At 44.5% G+C, this 18,283-nt stretch overlaps 1 protein-coding gene across 1 annotated transcript in view; it reads left to right on the top strand.

Annotated features, from left to right (window-relative positions):
• WNK3 (WNK lysine deficient protein kinase 3) overlaps positions 1 to 18,283 on the top strand; it is an 80,150-nt gene that overhangs the window by 29,482 nt on the left and 32,385 nt on the right. The window contains 8 exon segments of the mRNA XM_033173878.1: positions 748 to 920; positions 3,621 to 3,841; positions 5,809 to 5,966; positions 8,304 to 8,392; positions 9,074 to 9,293; positions 11,621 to 11,909; positions 14,185 to 14,378; positions 16,267 to 16,419. Coding sequence (XP_033029769.1) covers positions 748 to 920; positions 3,621 to 3,841; positions 5,809 to 5,966; positions 8,304 to 8,392; positions 9,074 to 9,293; positions 11,621 to 11,909; positions 14,185 to 14,378; positions 16,267 to 16,419 — 1,497 coding nt within the window.

Here is an 18,283-nt window from a genome sequence, read left to right as displayed (position 1 = left end):
TCGCTTTATAGGCCGAGGGAGCCGGCATTTGTCCACAGACAGCTTCCGGGTCATGTGGCCAGTATGACTAAGCTGCTTCTGGCGAATCAGTGCAGCGCACGGAAACGCCGTTTACCTTCCTGCTGGAGTGGTACCCACTTATCTACTTGCACTTGACGTGCTTTTGAACTGCTAGGTGGGCAGGAGCAGGGACCGAACAATGGGAGCTCACCCAGTCACGGGGATTCAAACCGCTAACCTTCTGATCGGCAAGCCCTAGGCTCTGTGGTTTAGACCACAGCGCCACCCACATCCCTGCAGGCCTTCTACTGGTGCATTTTAAGTTCCCCCTTCCTCTCCTCTTCCCATGCACTCCCTAAACCTGTTCTAGATTTCCTCACACCATCCAGAACAGAGGAAGGGGAGGTCATAGGTGTATGTGTGTAGGGGGAGAGGGGAGGGGGACGAGATCCCCTTCTGTTTCACAAAGGGAAGACCTTCTGTTTATTGAACTGCTTTGTTGGATACTGCCCATTGCTTTTATCACTTGTGTTTGGTTCTCTCTCATTGTGTGTTTAAAACAGCAGTGTGACCCATACTTCACCAACCTAGACCAGGAATAACAGCTACACCAAAACCAAGAAAGAGTCTTATGGAACCCGATATACAGTACTAACAAATGTGTTATGGCATAAGTTTAATTAGATGCATGATAATGCTTACACAACATAATGTAGTGATTCTTTGTACGTCTTTTCTTCATTTTAGGACAGGAAGCTGACCAAAGCTGAGCAGCAGAGGTTTAAAGAAGAAGCTGAGATGCTCAAGGGATTGCAACATCCTAACATTGTCCGATTTTATGATTCTTGGGAATCAACTGTTAAAGGGAAAAAGTGCATTGTATTGGTAACTGAGCTGATGACATCTGGAACACTGAAGACGTATGTTTTTTCTTTCAAAAATTTGATATAGTGTGGCTTTTTTTAAATGTACATTCACACCTGCTAAGACTGTTTTCACCCACTCCCCATTATGTGGTTGTATTGTAGGCCAGCCACATCAAAGTTCAGGAACTTGGCACCAGAGCTGTATTGTGGCATATATGGGATATATGAAAATATCTTGCTACCCATCTGCAGCATGGTGGTTTGCTGATTAATCTGTATGGTTGAAATCTGCTTCGTGTCAGTACAGTGCACTAAACTTGAATAGGAGGCAATCATATTCACAGACCTGTAAAGTCACAAGACTCATTGGTTGCCCTTGGGTAAACCCTTATATGATAGGTGGAATAAAGGAAACAAAAACTGAATACAAATAAGCCTTTTAAAGTTCTATAGAAATTATAACCAATGTAGTTAGCATCACGGGTGTTGCGAGGGGGGGCGGGCAGCCCCGGGTTCCAGGGGAGGGGGGTGACACTTGGGCCAGCCCCGCCCCGCCGGCAGGCCCCGAGCAAGCCACGGAGCGAAGCCGCTCCACCCTGCGGCCCGTCTGGGGTCTGCCCACCAGCGCCGCTATGGGGCTGCCCCGCGCAATCGGCGGCTCATGGGGCTGCCCTGTCAGTCTGTCCTGACGCATGCATCAGGATGCCCCGCCCCCAGGGGGTGCCTCCGCGCGGGAACACTGCCTTGGGCGCCCAAGAGGCTTCCTATGCCTCTGGTTAGCATTGATGGTTATGTTTTCTTTGGAGTGGGATGGGGGTAGAAATAGGAGAGCATACTGAGAAGTCTCTTGAGTCAGTGTTCCATGGCAGCAGTGAAGATAAACTAAATTGCAAGATTGCTGCAGTTAACTGATTTTTAGGGATTACTGATTTCAAGCTGGCAGATCATATATGTTATGTGAGTTGGTTATGATCAGGAAAGAAAGAAAATGTCCTGGGATTTTTGTACTGGGGCTGAGAAAGCATTGCTGACTATGTAGAAATTTTGTGTAAAAGAATATTGTGGAATACACAGGGCAACAAGAAAGATGGAATGTATGATTGAGGGACGGAAGCCTATTCTGTAATTTTGGTCTAGTCCTTCTCTAATTTCTACCACTACTTTCCCACCCCCAGGTGTAGAAAACTGCTCAGCAAAAATTAAGGCCGTTAAGATAAATTAAAAATGTCAGATAACTTTATTTTTACATTGATGCTACTACTTGAATTTATAAGATCCCCCCCTCAAGAGAGAACTTGTGAGATATTCAAACTTACGTTGGGTCTCCCTTATGAAAAGGCCTATAGCTCATCAGTAAGTTACTGTATGAGATGTATAAATCTTTCAAGCTCCAAGAGAACTGAATGGCTCAGGATGTAACAATCAAAGGCACAAGTTGCAATAGAAGCAAAAACCAAGAGTGCTGCTGATAGCTAGAGAACAAACAAAATTAAATCATGCTTAATAGACGTCAAAGGCATGAAAGACATTTTCAATTGGCACTGAAAATGTCATAAAGTGGGTGCTTGTCAACTACTTATAGCTGGGCAGGGAATTCCAAAGTCTAGGTGCCACAGCAGAAAAGGTCCTGACTTGAGTAGCCACTCACCTTCCTTCTGAGCTGGGGCAGGAGTGAGGGGAGGGCCCTGGAAGCAGGGCCTGCAGATGATGATAATGCAGAGGTGGATTTATATGTAAGAGAGCAGATAGTCCTCCAAAAACTCCAGTTTTTGCTTGTAAGCACAGATTTCTGCTTGTAAGCACTGTATTAATACAATAACACCTGCATGTCCAAATTAATAATTGGGCAGTCAAATTATGGATCACTTGAGATTTCCACAAGACAGTGGTGCCATAGGTCACTGTCTGGTTGTTGTTGGTTCATGCCTGTCAGATCTGCTGGCAGTTGCTCACGAGTGACCAAGCATGAGTCCCAACATCTTTTAAACAGTTTATTGGTGCAGACAATTTACAGTGCAGAGAACAAGAAAACATGACCGTCTTAGTTGCTTGCAGAATCCGGGAGTGCCGGTTTCCGGCTGTGACCCCAACATAGGAATTTAGGCATACTGAGGCGAAACTCACGAGGCGTGCTGGGGCTCTCAGTAACATCCTTGAGCCCCTGCCTCATCGGGCTGCCTGCAGCTTGCTCCTCCCCGCTGGAGGAGGTACCGGTACCGCTCTTCCCGCTTTTCCCGCTTGACGAAGTGTCGCTACACTTCGTCAAGGAGGTGTTGGGGCTGTTGGTACATCAACGACACCTCCCATCCTGCTGAGGGCAGTTCCCTGACAATGCCCATTCAGGGACAGCTGTTGGCAGGATTCCTGCATTACAGGGGGTTGGACTATATGGCCCTTGGTGTCCCTTCCAACTCTACAATTCTATGATTCTAAGGCCCACATATAGCACATTAGATGTGATTGTTATAAACAGTTGAGACAGATTCCCTTGTAGTATGCTGACTCCCTCTTTATCTTTTGGTATTCTAACCCAGTGATTATTTTTCATTTATGGAACCCCTGCTCATGTTGTGATATCCTGCAGAATCCAAACATCACAAAAATTTATTAATATTATTGGAATATTTTTCAGAATCACTGAAGCATCAGTGTAAAATTCCACAAAACGCCACAGAAACTTGATTGAAAGCACTATGCAAGTGGATTAACTTGACGGTGTGGTTAACATCTGCGGTGTGGTGTTCTCTCTCATAGGTACTTAAAGCGTTTCAAAGTCATGAAGCCAAAGGTGTTAAGGAGCTGGTGCCGACAGATCTTGAAAGGGCTGCATTTTCTGCACACGAGGACCCCTCCTATCATCCACCGTGATTTGAAATGTGATAACATCTTCATCACGGGGCCCACTGGTTCAGTGAAGATTGGCGACCTGGGACTGGCCACCTTAATGCGCACATCGTTCGCTAAGAGTGTCATTGGTAAATATAGTGTGTTTGTGTACTCCACTGGAGAGCCACTTGTAGTCTTGTGGTGTGTCTCTCTTTGTCCTCAGTAGAGACTGTAATCTGCAATTGTATCCAAGCAGTGCTACTGCTATAGTGCATAAAGAATTCAAGATCAGGCTTCCTAAAGTCTGCCTCTTGACTGGTTCCAGTGTAATGTTTCTGATCCACTGGAAGATTTAGACCATGAATGAAAAACATTTCTAGCACACTCCAGTGTAATGTTTTTTATGTTTTTAGGTCCTAAACTCAGTACTCAAATTCTGCTGCCTCATAACTGAAATCTAGAGATTGAAGGGTGGACCCTAATACATGAGCTGCCATATTATGGTTACTCATCTGCATGAATTCATTAATGGGCCGTTTGCTAGGTTGAAGCTCCTTGGCTTGTTCACACAATCAAAGGCAGCTAACAAAAGTTTAAATACATGTGAAAACATAAATCCAAACAAATAACAAGACTAAGCACACTAATAACAGAGCCCTTAACCATGATTCACGTGGCGTAGTCCCCAAAGTTCCGTACTGTGAAACATAGGAAGGAACATAGGAAGCTGCCCTATACTGAGTCAGACCATTGTTCCATATTGCTCAGTGTTGTCTACACTGACTGGCAGTTGCTTTCCTGCATTTCAGAAATAAATCTTTCCCAGTCGTTCCTGGAGATACTGGGGATTGAACCTAGGGCCTTCTGCATTCAAACCAGATGCTCTACCATTGAGCTTTGATCCTTCACCATAGATGGAGCCATCTGGGCCTTGCTATGTAGAACATTCCAAAGTAAGGATACCATGAATGAAAGGCTCCTGTTTCTGATACTTGCTCATCAAATGCCTAATTCAAATGCTAGAGGTTCTGATAGAATAGAAGTATGATTGTTTCTTTTTATTTTCTTCTCCTTGGTTTTTTTTTTTAGGAAGTCAGAATATGCAGAATTAGGGTGGACAGGTGGGATCTGCAGCAAATTTTTCTAGGCAGTCATATTGTCTTTCGGGATGTTCTGTTCCATGTTTCTCCTGCAATTTTTTGGTTCCTCCTCCTAATGGTCAGTTAGCATTCTATGTCAACTGATTTCACCTCCTCATATATTTTTGTTATTAGGTTTTTTTTATTGTTTTCCAAACTTGCGGTTTCCCCATAGCTAATATCTCCCTCTTTTGTGTGAAATGCAGCAGTTTGGCTATCTAAGGATCCATATTCAGAGATTACGTTCACTATTTTGTATTTTTACAAAAGTCGGGTGCCTCGCCCTCTCTGTGCTGAGCAGTAGCGAGAGTCCATAGGATTCCAGGCACTCACCTAGGGTCTGTGTTCCTTTGGAGAATTGAGCCACGGCGGAGACTGTCGTAGCTTTAAAACATATCCAGCTATTTACAGCTTCAGTCTGCATGGAGGGAGTCCAGATCTTACACCATGGTCATTTCAGGAGGGGCTTGTCCCCCACAGCAGTGCAGCCATGGAATCTAAGGCATCTCTCCCAGCCAGCCTTCAGCCAACCTGACCAAGATAGATCCCTGTCTTTCTTCCTCCTTCTTCCCTGAACACCTTGCTAAAGACTCCCTTTTCCTGTCACTTCAAATACACACCCCATCACTTTGGCAGCTTCTATCTCCCCAGGCCAACGGACCCCTCTCATATGGCCCATCAACCCATTTTGCCATGTTAACAGATTTGCTCTTTGCCAGGCTGGTTTGCATAAGCCAGCCCAGGGATTCCTTGTCTGGCACAGTTCTGCAGTTTGTACTTTCATGCATATCCCCATTAATCAAAATCCTACCATTTATTAATTCCTAGGGTTTAGGGGGGGGTCCCCCCACCAAATCTATAACAGTATATAGGATGCTACTGCATGGAAAGCAGCAGCACTTGCAAAATGCTTTTTGATGGACTGCAGCAGTCCAAAATGTGGAAAAAACATTGGCTTCTTTTTACTTTTTCTCCAGGAACTCCTGAATTTATGGCTCCTGAGATGTATGAAGAACATTACGATGAGTCTGTTGATGTCTATGCTTTTGGAATGTGTATGCTGGAGATGGCGACCTCTGAATACCCATATTCTGAATGCCAAAACGCAGCTCAAATCTACCGAAAAGTCACCAGTGTAGGTGTAAATGTAACTTCTTTGTTAGGGTAAACTTGTGTATTGGGAGCTTAAGGCAACTAAGCCAATTATTCAGAACTAACGCTAGTCCTGTTGCCCTGCAAAGCAGCTGCTAAACTTAGCGTGGACTTATCTAGACATTGCTGAGTTCTTTCTAGAGTGACTGATAGTTTCAGGTGTGTCATCTGCAGAAGAAGTTTAACCAGTGGCGTAGCTAGCCTCAGTGCTGCTGGGGGCGGCGGCAGCGCAGAGGCACCCCCCTGGGGGAGGGGCACGACGCGTGCGTCGTGACGTCATCATGACGTCACGATGCACGTGTATGCAGAAAGGGGGACTTTCCCCCTTTCCGAGGCTTTTTTTCGGCGGGGGGTGGTGGCCAGCAAGGAGGGGGGGGCAAGCGTGACACCCCCTCCTCGCTGGTCGCCCCCCCCGCCGGAAAAAAAGCGGAGGAAAGGGCAAAAAGAAGCAGAGCAAGCGCTTGAATGTGCCTGTTCTGCTTCCTTTTCCCGCCCCCAGCGGTTTTTTTTCGGCGGGGGGTGGTGGCTAGCGAGGAAGGGGTGACAGGTTTGACACCCCCCCTCGCTGGTTGGGGCCCCCCCGCCGAAAAAAGCGGAGGAAAGGGCAAAAAGAAGCAGAGCAAGCGCTTCAATGCGCCTGTTCTGCTTCCTTTCGGCGGGGCAGGGTGAGAGGGGGCGGCCAAAGTGTCACCCCACCTCCCCTTGACCTATGGGCGGCCCGCCCCCCGCCCCCCCCTGCGACGCCCCTGAGTTTAACTACTGTTTGGTGTTCAGATGGCACAATATGCAAGGGTAAGCTTGCTTATTTTAGGCCAGAAATTGAATGGATGGTTTCTTAACCAACCTTGTATATCTATCTATTTATTTATTTAATTTCTACACCACCCTTCACCTGAGGATCACAGGGCAGTTAACAATATTGAGCTGAATAAGTGTCAGTCCCTGCATAATCTTTTCCTCCCAGCTTCATAGTCAGACTGGCAACTCAAATGATGTGTTCATTCATACATCAAAAATAACTTCCGTACATTTATTCTCTGGCTAATGTGTGTGGCTTGTTCTGTAGCAGTAATGAACTAGTCACATTGAAGGTCGGGGCATCGTGTTTGTGTGTGTGTGTGTGTGGGTGTGTGTGTGTGTGAGAGAGAGAGAGAGAGAGAGAGAGAATACAGATCAGAGGAGCAGGATTTTGTGGAAGTATTTAATAGCAAAATCACAAGGATTCTGTCTGTCATTGCTGAAGGTGCTCCCTCAAGTTAGTTGCAGTTTTCACACTTACCATATTATGGTATTTTCCCACTTGGCAATAAAGGTTAGCCAGAACTAGTTCAAAACACAATGGTAGGACAGAAGGAATATCCAAATGGAACTCTCTTTCTACTAATTAATATGGACACAGTTTATTGAGACATTGTCCTGTGCAAACTGTATTGACATGAACAGGAGCTACTATGCTTTTGCACAGTTGTTTATTTCTACAGTGCTCTGCTCTTCCTGTCGAATTGTGCCCTGTGGGCCTGAGCTCTCATTTCCCACTCTGCTGCCTGTAATGCCATCCAAAAACCCAACATTTGAAGCAGTTGCTTCACTTTGTCTCATGGTAGGGGAACTGCTTCTGGGTATTGCCTAATGTAGTTTTTCTATATGTACATTCAGAGTACAATATTATTTTAGCATACTAGCCAGAGTACTCAGATAGTTTTGATGATATTTATGTTTATCCATGATGAAACTGTTTCTTTCCTTGATTATACACTACATTATAATATCCAGGAGTTGAGGATACATCCTGGAAAGACACTTTAGAGGTATAGAAGACTTAAGATTCTCAGCTTTGTGACAAAAACATTTTGCAGGACACTTGTGTGTTTTGTGTCCACAAAGAAAGCAACATTGGGGTGTAGCTTATTCTTTATTAGGTTAATTTCATACACAGTTAAGTTCTTATTTCTGGCTGTGAATGGCCAGATAAGGGTAAGAGAAGAGATTAGTCAAATGAATTAGAATGATTTTTGACCCCTTTCACAATGCATATTACATAAAGCCTGGATATCCAGCATGATTTTGTTTAGAAGCAAAAGCTGGGATTTTAAGAAAAGGAATAATGGGTGCAGTTTGCAGGTCAGTTGGGTGGTATTCACTGTGATTTATTTCCAAGTGACTGTCTTCAGGATAAGGGTTTATATGGTTAAGATCAACTAACTTAGGCTGCTTGGAAGATCAGTTGGTGATTTTCCATAATTCTGTGTAGCAGTAACGGAGAGAACTCCTGCTGGGTATTACCTGTTAACATCACTTCTATGCATCACTTCTTTCCTAGGGCATTAAACCTGCCAGTTTTAACAAGGTTATTGATCCAGAAGTGAAAGAGATCATTGAAGGCTGCATTCGACAAAACAAATCTGAAAGGTGAGCAGGTCCATTTTATTGTGCTCTTCCTCACTGCAGGTTGTGCACCCTAAATTTAAGGGGTGGTCATTGTGAGTTTAACTAGGGAGTTGTTGGTACGGGCAACAAAAGACCTGATTAAGCAAAGCATTCCAGCTTTGCATAGCACTTTTAAGCACCTGCATAACTCCTTCCAAAGTGAAAGAAAACTGGGAAGCTTTTACTGTTTCTCTCCCCACCCCCACCCCGCAACAGCATGGTCTTGGGAAATTCAGGTGTCTGCTTGATTTCCCCTGAAATACTGCTAAGTGCTTAAACTGTAAGACAGTGCCCACATGGTGCATATAGCAAGATGTTGATGCAATTCTGTCCCAAAGAAGCCTGTATCTGCCTTTAATGGGATCTTAAAAACTTTTTGTTTACTATTTTATTGATGTGTCATAAATGCTGGCTGTCCAATTTTTGTTGTTTTTAATGCGGTTTGTCGATTTTCAAGCAATTGTTCTTGTTTTTAAATTTTGGTTTTTGTGTGTGTGCTGAATAGGTGAGTTATAAATTTATTGGATAAATAAAAGTAACGCCTATCACAAAAGTCCCTCAGGGAACTTTAATATGGGATAAAAGCATCTCACCACTTGTCAGTTATACCACTGGTGTGGGTATCATAAGACACTCTGTGATTGCCCCCTTTTTTGTTGCCAGGCTATCCATCAAAGACCTTTTGAATCATGCCTTCTTTGCTGAGGACACTGGACTTAGAGTGGAGCTGGCAGAGGATGATGATGGACTGAATTCCTCCCTGGCTTTGAGACTTTGGGTAGAGGATCCCAAGAAGCTGAAAGGCAAGCACAAAGATAATGAAGCCCTTGAGTTCAGTTTCAACCTGGAAACAGATGTCCCAGAGGAGGTGGCTTGTGAAATGGTATGTATTACCATTGCTTCCCTTACCCTTTTTCTTTTTGAGGTGACAGCATCTCCAGCTGCTTCTTATTTGATTCATTTCAGACATGGGGTTTTACTGCACCATTTTTTTTTATTCCCACTTTTACACTTTCCTTTAGAGAGTGTTGCATTTTTATTCTTTATTTCCTTGCTGCGCTTTTACTGTATGTTGCCCAGTAACTGATGTTCTCTGGGCAATTTATAGGACGGTTAAAACCATAAAACAAGACTATTGCCATGGGCAACATAGGACCAAATGTCTTCCGTGGGGGTAAATCTTGACTTGTTTGTTGCACATGGTTCAAAAATTTGGTTTACAAGGAGAAATATTTTTGCAACCCAATCCTAAAGAGGATGACACAGAAGCAAATGTATAGGAATGTCTCCCAGAGATCTAGGCTAGGCTAGAACTTTCTCCATGGAGCCAAGCTACAAGTTAAGTGGGAGTTCTGTGCCTGGAACTCCCTACCATTTTTTAAAAGAAACTGCACAGGAGCAAAGGGGTATACAACCCATCTCTATTCCATAGCTTTGATCCAAAATTCTCTCTCCACCCATTTACCCAGCTGCTTTTCAAGAATCAAAAAAAGTCTGTGGGGGAAAGTGGGGTTCCAGTCACAGATCTCCCACTTAACTTTAGCTTAATAGTGCACTCCACCCTTCTCAGAGCTGCAAGTCTAGTTTGTCTTAGTTTTCTGTGAGCAGGGAGACATTTGGGCAGGTAGTGGTGCATTTTACGTACAAGGCATAAGGTCACCTAAGGACTGGTCAGCATCTTGCCAATGGGAGAGTATTTTCCCTAGCATGATTGCTGAAGCTTTGTCTTTATACTCATTTACAGTATGTGAATGGTAAGCTCCAGCCAAGAGCTGATGAAGTTTTTGCAGTAGTGTAAACAAGTCTCTTTCTCCCTCCTTTCCTCTTAATGGTTTTGTTTCATTTAGTCTCCTTTGCCCAAGTTATCTGTTTAGACTGCAGATTCTTCATTCTGCCTCACTGTTGCCTTGGTTTTGTTTTCACAAAACATTTGGCTACACAGCAACCTGACAAGTAACAGCTTATGGCTAATGATACTGCAAGGAATCATAGCAGTGCATCTGCTCATATGTACCGGTATATGCGCACAAGTGACTCCTGCTTAAGCATCACCCACCAGCCTATGGAGTCTCCTAAATTGTTGTTTCAGGATGCTTTTTTCTGTGTCTTATGAATGGCTCTGTGATGTTGTGCTCTAAAGCTGTTGTTTTGGTCTGTTTTCCCTTTATTTTTCGGCTAGGTTTGGATAGTGACTTTGCTAACAGTTGGCAGCTAAGAACCTCCCCTTTGACTGTTCCATTTTAATGCAACATCTGTGCTTGAATTCCTTGTCTTTTAAACTGGATCACAACTTGAAAATATAACTGTACGTCCCGTCGGTACAAGTCTGTTATGGATAGTTCAAGGATTTAGCAAGAGCCACTTATTACATGACTGTTTTCATAATAATTCCTTTTCTGGAGTAGGATGGACAGTATTGTGGTTATATTTATCTTGTTCTAATTAACTTGTTCTAATCAAGTAAGATAAATATCAGAGGTGGGGAATATCTGGCCCATGAGCCAAATGTGGCCCACTAGGCCTCTCTACATCCCTTGAGATTCCCCTAGGCCGTGCCTCTCACTGGCACGGCCTTGGACCTTACTTGAGTGTTCTTGCTTGGTTGGAATGTGTCCTTGAGCTGCAATGATGTCTCTTGTTTTCTGGCGAGGTGTGGCTTTTGCATACCTAGAACATAGTGTACTATCCAAAGGTAAAAGACAGATCTGTTGCTCCGTCCACTTTTGCTTCTGTCTCTACCCATCACTGACAGGTCACTCAGAAGGGAATGCAGCCCTCAAGCTTAAAAGGTTTTTCACCCCTGAATTATATAAATGGCTATTTGAAAATAACTATTGTATGATTAAATAACTATCTAAAAGGGGGAAAGAAAGAGAGTTTTGAAAGGTGGATTTTCATCACAGTATATTAATGTTGAAGACAGTCACATAAATACTAATTGTATTGATCCAGCCAATGTACTTGACTCTAACCCATAGTCAAAGTGTAGCAGCACTTGAGTTTGTGGGTCTGTATCTTGCTTGCTGTATTGTTTGGCACTCCATACAATCGGTCCAAGATTGATCTGGTATGTGGTCAATGCACATTCTGTTGTAATGGAACCCAGAGTTAATGTGAAATTACAGAAAAGCATTGCTAAACACCAATGGATACCAGTTCAGAGGAACAGAGTGATACTTAACAGAACTGTTCTTTTTTTTTGATGTCCAGGTGAAGTCAGGATTCTTCCACGAAAGTGACTCTAAAGCTGTGGCTAAGTCCATCCGGGATCGTGTCTCCCTAATCAAGAAGACAAGGGAGAGGAGGCAGGTGGGCTACCTGGAGGAGAGAAGAGACTCTCAAAGCAAGCTGCCAAGTGGGCTACCATTACTCCAGCCACAGGGCTCATCATTCACCACTCCTTCCCAACAGAGCAGGACGGAGTGCGAGGAAACAGAGGTGGACCAACATGTCCGACAGCAAATCTTTCAACAAATGCAGCACAGCTCCTCCATTGCAGGTAATGAGCAACCAAAGGCAGCCTGTCCTCCCAAATGCTATCCTGAACTAAGGTTATAAAGAGTGAATCAGAGCGTCATTTTGTTCATCCAGATGCATTGCCACGAGGCATTTATTGAACTCCTGGCACTTTTCTGCTTTATTGGAGGTCAGTTAGCATGTAAACTGTGACTTGTATCTGTGGCACTTGCCCACAGTTTGAATTGTTGGCTAATATCATGTACATCGATCTTTACCAATCTGATGCCCTCCAGATGTTTTGGACTAGAACTCCCATTAGATATTTTGGTCTGAATCTCCAATCAGCCTCAGCCAGCACAGCCATGATGACCTGGTGGGAGCTTTTTGCTCATAACCATTTGCCTACTCAAAATTGCAGCTCAGCCCAGTTTCTTTCTCCTTTACTGATACAAAGCCTTGCACTGTTTTTTTTCTCAGAGGGGAAAGGCAGCTTGGGGGTAGCCAAGTTGTGTGACCGTTTTGAGCCTTTCCCTCCTCTTTTATGCTTCAACCCTTCACACAATATAGAGCCACCTCCTTGCAGCCACATTGCCCAGTAAAAACATCTGAGGTCATGATAAACCCATGATGTTCAATTGATAGATGTGCCACACTGGAGTAGTGAAATTAGAACAGCAGGTTGATCGTACCTCCATGGCACTGTTGGCCAGGCAGAGCCACAAGTGAAGCAACTGATTAAAAAATTATAGAATATGAATACCATTTGCTGGGTATCCTAAGTGGGGAGAGTTCTCTTGAACTCATGTCCTGCTTGTGGGCTTCCCATAGGCATCTGGTTGGCCACTGTGAGAAAAGGATGCTGGACAAGATGAGCCTTTGGCCTGATCCAGCAGGGTTTTTAAAAAACATTTTTTCAAATGTTGTTGTTGTTGTTGTTGTTGTTACTTACCCACCCTTTACCTTAAAGTCCCTGGCAGGTTACAACAATGAAAACATAACATTAAAACAAGAGGGTCAAAACTAAGTACAATTCCAGTTACTGTACAATAAGACATTTGATTATTCCCAACCCAGAGTAATGTTCCATTACAAATCAGACCTTATTTGGTGCTCTGTTTCCTCGTCACCATTTGTTTGGCATAAAGATGTGATATTATTGCTTGGTTCCTTCATAAACAGCTCCATGAGTGTTGAATATTTCTGATAAGGATGCTGGCTTAAAGGTCAGGAGTTAGTCCTTGCCAAAAAGCATAAAGTTCCCAAAACAAGGCATGGTCATAGGTTGGTGTCATTGGCAGAGCTGAGAAGAATTCAATGAAAAAGCCTTTGTTGCCTGATCAAAAGGCCTGGATTTCAGAATTTACATGGAATGCAAGTTTGTCATGTTTATGCCTGCATAGGATTATGTTTAGGATTACGTTCTGATAAATAGCTTTATTCTCTTTTGTTTTCACAACCATCTTGTGGTGTAGGTTAGGTTATGGGAGCCTAAACCCCTGAACCTCATGGGCTTCTGCGAACCCTAGCTTAAGCTCAGCACTCTATCCACTGCTCCAGACTGGCTCCTAGTAGAAGCAGGAGATAATATTCCAAATAGATTTGGGGCATATGTACCTGAAGCATACAGTTCAATGGCAGAGTACCTGGTTTGCATGCGTAATGTTCCAGGTTCAAGCCATGACATCTCCACATAGACCTGAATTCTCATTCTTGTCTGAAACTTTGGAGAGTTTCTGCTAGCAAGTATAGACAACATAGACCAAACTGAATGAGGTGGACCAGTGTTCTTGCTTGATTTAAAGCAACTTCCTGTGTTCCATGTAGAAAACTTTCTGATGCCAGCTAAAAGCACAGGGTTGATTTTTTTTTTATAAAAAAGATTGGATCACCTTTCCTTGCCCTCAACAAGAATGCAGGCTTGCATTTTCTTGTATTCTTTTCTCAAGTAAATATTTGATCCTTGTAGATGAGGCATTTCTAGACAGCTCCTGTTATGCCCCACGAATTCAGTGTAGTGCTGTAGCAGTAGTTCCATCAGCACAAGCGTTTCAGCTTACCAGACAGAAAGATGTCTCCTCTCCTACCCCCATGCAGTGTTCCCAATTTTGGGAGGTGGGGTATGGAGGGAGGAGAAGGGTGGGGAAGCTTCATGGCACTAGTGGACATCCTTTTGTGGGATTCCACCAGTGGGTCCAGTTCATTAAGTCCAAGTGGTTTGTCTGCATGAGGCAGTGTTAGGGAGAAGGATGGGAATTGTTATGGATTCTTCTGAAACTATTTTCTTTTGTCCTTTCCCTCCTCTTACACTGACACAGCTGACAGTTTATCTGAGAGAGGAGCAGGTTCAGTTATACTTTCGGATGCCTCCAGCCAACATAGCCTGGCTTTCTCCTCGGAACAGATTATGGGCCCCCAGCAGGCCCCCAATCTCTCACAAGCTGAAAACAGTGTTCAAGGACACATCTACGCTTCCCAGCAGCTGGTGGGACATTACCAGTCGATGGCAGGGGTAAGTGACCTATCATTTTCTTAAATATGGTAAGAGAACTACTTGTATCGAGTTTCCGGAAATGTTGTCGTGACTGTGCTAGTCTTAGAGAAGGAATAAAGTAAGATAGCTAAGGCAGTATCAACAGTCGGCCTCTGTTGATTCAGGATACACAGAATTGAGAGCTATGCAGAATTCTCTGACAATTATAAAACTTCCTGAGCTTAATGGTAGGATATAAGTTAAAAGGATATAAATAAAATTTACTTGTATGGATTTTTCAGATAGAGGAGCATGATTTACCACCAATCTACCTTCCTTTTCTGCTCTGTGTATAGACCAGCAGCAACAACAGACAACACGGTAATATAACAGGATATATAGAAATAACATAAACCGTGAAACCATTCAATCCTGTATATATGTGCAACTGGAGGGGATGAAATACATACCGTATATCGCGGTGTATAAGGCGACTCGGCGTATAAGACGACCCCCCAACTTTTTATGTGAAAAAACAGAGTTTGGGGTATACTCACCCAGCCCGGGATCCATGGCTGCTGAGGCGGCGGCAGCGGCGGGGAGAGCGTCCCCCGCGCCACACAGGAGATCTCCGCGCTTGCCGCCCAAGCGCACAGCGGCCCCCATGGCTGCTGAGGCGGCGGCAGCGACGCCTGGGGCAGCGGGGAGAAGCTCCCCGTCGCCCCAAAGGAGGCCTCCGCGCTTGCCGCTGAAGCGCAGGACGGCCTCCACGGCTGCTGAGGCGGCGGCAGCGACGCCTGGGGCAGCGGGAAGAACCTCCCTGTCGCCGCACAGGAAGCCTCCGCGCTTGCCGCCCACGCCCAGCCCGGGCTCCATGGTGGCTGAGGCAGCGGTTGCGGCTGGAGCGCCGGGGAGAGGCTCCATGCAGCCAGTGGTGGGGCGGAACTCCGGGTCACATCGCATGATGTTGCCGGCGTACAAGACGACCCCCGACTTCAGAGAAGATTTTTCGGGCTTAAAAAGTCGTCTTATACGCCGCGATATACGGTAGCAAATGCAAATGTCTCTGAAGAGCCAGATAGGCTCAAAAAGTGCAACATGCAATGTGCAAAGAGTCCAATGTAATAAAGTGCTAAAGTTTTTCAAGCGTCCTCGTTTGTCCTCCGACGGGTGGCTAGCTTATGTTATCACCGTTTCACTAGTGTAGTTTCTTCAAGGGATGGACTTAATCAACATGTTCATATACTAAACTTAACAAGGCTGAAACGCTCACACACCTCAATGTCTGCAGAGACATTTGCATTTGCTATGTATTTCATCCCCTCCGGTTGCACATATATACATGATTGAATGGTTTCACGGTTTACGTTATTTCTATATATCCTGTGTATAGACCAGGCCTTTGTCTTTTTAAAAAATATATAGAAGTCAACCGTTTAAAGGTCCTAGGTTTCTCTAGTCTATGCCTGTAGTAGAATTAAGATAGTCTAGAATGGGAGGAATCCTGAACTTTGTTCAACCATGTGTATCCAGAGGCACCCTTTATCATCCATTGAGTTTGCCTTTTCGTAGAATCATAGAATTGTAGAGTTGGAAGTGATCCCAAGGGACGCCTTGCAGGAGGAATGTTTTCCTAAGAATGGTAGTGAAAGGTGTAAGAGATGCATAGGGGCCCTTCCATACATTCTGTTAAGCTGTTGGATTCTGCAGTAATGTAAGTAATGTTACAACAGAGTTTTGTGTGGCTCACTGATGGTATAGGTTCACAATCTGTGCTGCGGGTAACATGTCTCAGGATGATGTATCATTTCCCCAGGAGAATGTGTTGCCGGAGAATGCAGGCAGGGCAGCTGAGACCAGGAGAGCTGAAGCACAGGCAATCAGTTAGTTTTTCTATGAACGGTCCATTTAATTATCTTTTTGTTAGGTGCAACAGCAGCCAGCAAATGTGGCCCACCCCAGCGCTTTACCACTAATCCAGAGTCAGCCTTCAACCCTACCCACCCACAGCTTGGCCCCCCCTGTGGTTCCTCAAGCCCAGGCGTCTCCTATTGCACTTCAGCAGTTCACACCGAGGCTGGTAAGGGCTTCCAGGGATAGTCTGACTGACCTGATGGTCCTTTCAAACCATCATTAAAATAGCATCTCACAAGGGCATCTTGGACACTGAGCCATACGCCTACAAGTGACTTCACTCTGACGAGAGCAGGCAATCACGTAAAGTGGGAGATAAAGTAGCAGACGTTCTTGCTGTTGAAAAAGAAATCTGTCCGCTATGGAGAAGTTGCATGGGGCACTTGCGCAGCCTCTGGGTTGTGGTGGAGGGGAACATCCCCCAAATGATAGCAAATGTTGAGCAGGTGTTGGAGTTTGCTTCACAGTCAAAGTTAAACTGCACATTGCAACATGTCCGTATGTAACACAAGCCTGATGGTCATTTCTTCACTGCAAAGGATTCTCAAGAGGGGGCAATTTGCAATGAAGAAATGACAGGGGAGAAAGAGTGTCACTTTTCTTCTGAAACTTTTACTTCAGCCTGCTCACCCCCCCCCCCCAGGGGATTTCACAGGCATTTTTCTGAAATAAACTTGGTCTGGAAAACTGGCAGAAGAAAAGTGCTTGGCGAGGGAAGGGTTAAATACACCCCCCCCCCCCGCTTCTGTTTATAAACTGTCCTGCCTTATGAACACTGCAGTGGAAGAGGAGACACTGATCTAATGTTTCATCTGCTTGCATTTTAACAGGGGGTTTGGTCTTAAGGCATCACACAATGACACCTAGTAGGTGCCATGGCACTCCGGCACCCATACCCCATTCAGTGGTCATAATAACAAAGAATATCACTGGAACATAGGAAGCTGACTTATGCAGAGTCAGATCATTGGTCCCTCCAGCTCAGTAGTGTATATGGTGACTCTCCAGAGTTTCAGGCGGGTGTCTCTCCTGCCTCTGCCTGGAGATGACAGAGATTGAACTCAGGACCTTCTTCTGCATGCAAAGGAGATGCTCTGCCCCTGAGTTGTGGCCCTGTTCTGTCTGCATCAGGAGCAGTGGTGGTGGTGCAAACATTTTCAAGTACAGAGTATTGCTCTTTTATCTCAAAGTATGCATTACATGCAAATGTGTGCAATGGTACGCTGAACTAACTGCTTTAGGAGGGAAAAGCGGTAGAAGAAAGACAGTGCTCAACCCTTTCTCTGCCCATTGCTTTCATACATTTGTAGTTAACGGTGGAGAAACGCACGTTGCATAAAAATTAATTGTGCAGAAAGGCTCTTGCACAAGGATGAGGAAACAGCTTGATAGGTGGGGCTGTGGTGGTTTGGTCATAGTGGACCTCACAAGGTGCTATACTTTATTTACAAAAGCACTGCTTTGGGAGAGGATGGAAGAACTCCACATTCCAGCATCAAGAAGTGACTCTTGCCTCGAGGAGTTCTCACACTTGAGATGCATTAGTCACAATTAACCCCAAAATGGGCGCTTTTGTAAATAAATTATACCATTACTTTACCATCTTGTGGGATAAACCACTTTGTAATTTTTGGGTTTGTCTGGAATTGATGCTGCCCTCCTTTTCTTACGGCAGCTGCCTGAGCAGGCATGCTTTGCTCTGAATATCTGATCCCGTGACAGAGTTGTATGAGTTTTTATATGATGCAGTGGAGGCAGAAGCTTGAATGATAAATTATGAGCTCTGTTTTAAGCAGAACTGAATGCACGCTAGGAAAGGCTTGTAGAATGAAGCAGTGGCAGTCGGCTCCCTGTAGAATGTATTCATGGAATGGACCAACCTTCATGAAAAATAGTTTCTTCCTCAGGCACCCTAAACATAAGAATTCATCCATCATCCCACTCCTTCATTCTAGTTGGAACATAGCTAAGTTAAATACGGGTTGTCCAGCTACTGAAACACTTGAAATTGCATAGAAGTGCTAGTGGTT

This window comes from Lacerta agilis, chromosome 16 (assembly GCF_009819535.1).
Source record: "Lacerta agilis isolate rLacAgi1 chromosome 16, rLacAgi1.pri, whole genome shotgun sequence".
NCBI classification, from domain to species: domain Eukaryota; kingdom Metazoa; phylum Chordata; class Lepidosauria; order Squamata; family Lacertidae; genus Lacerta; species Lacerta agilis.
The sequence above is the reverse complement of the archived record's forward strand: the minus strand, read 5'-3'. Positions and strand labels throughout refer to the sequence as shown.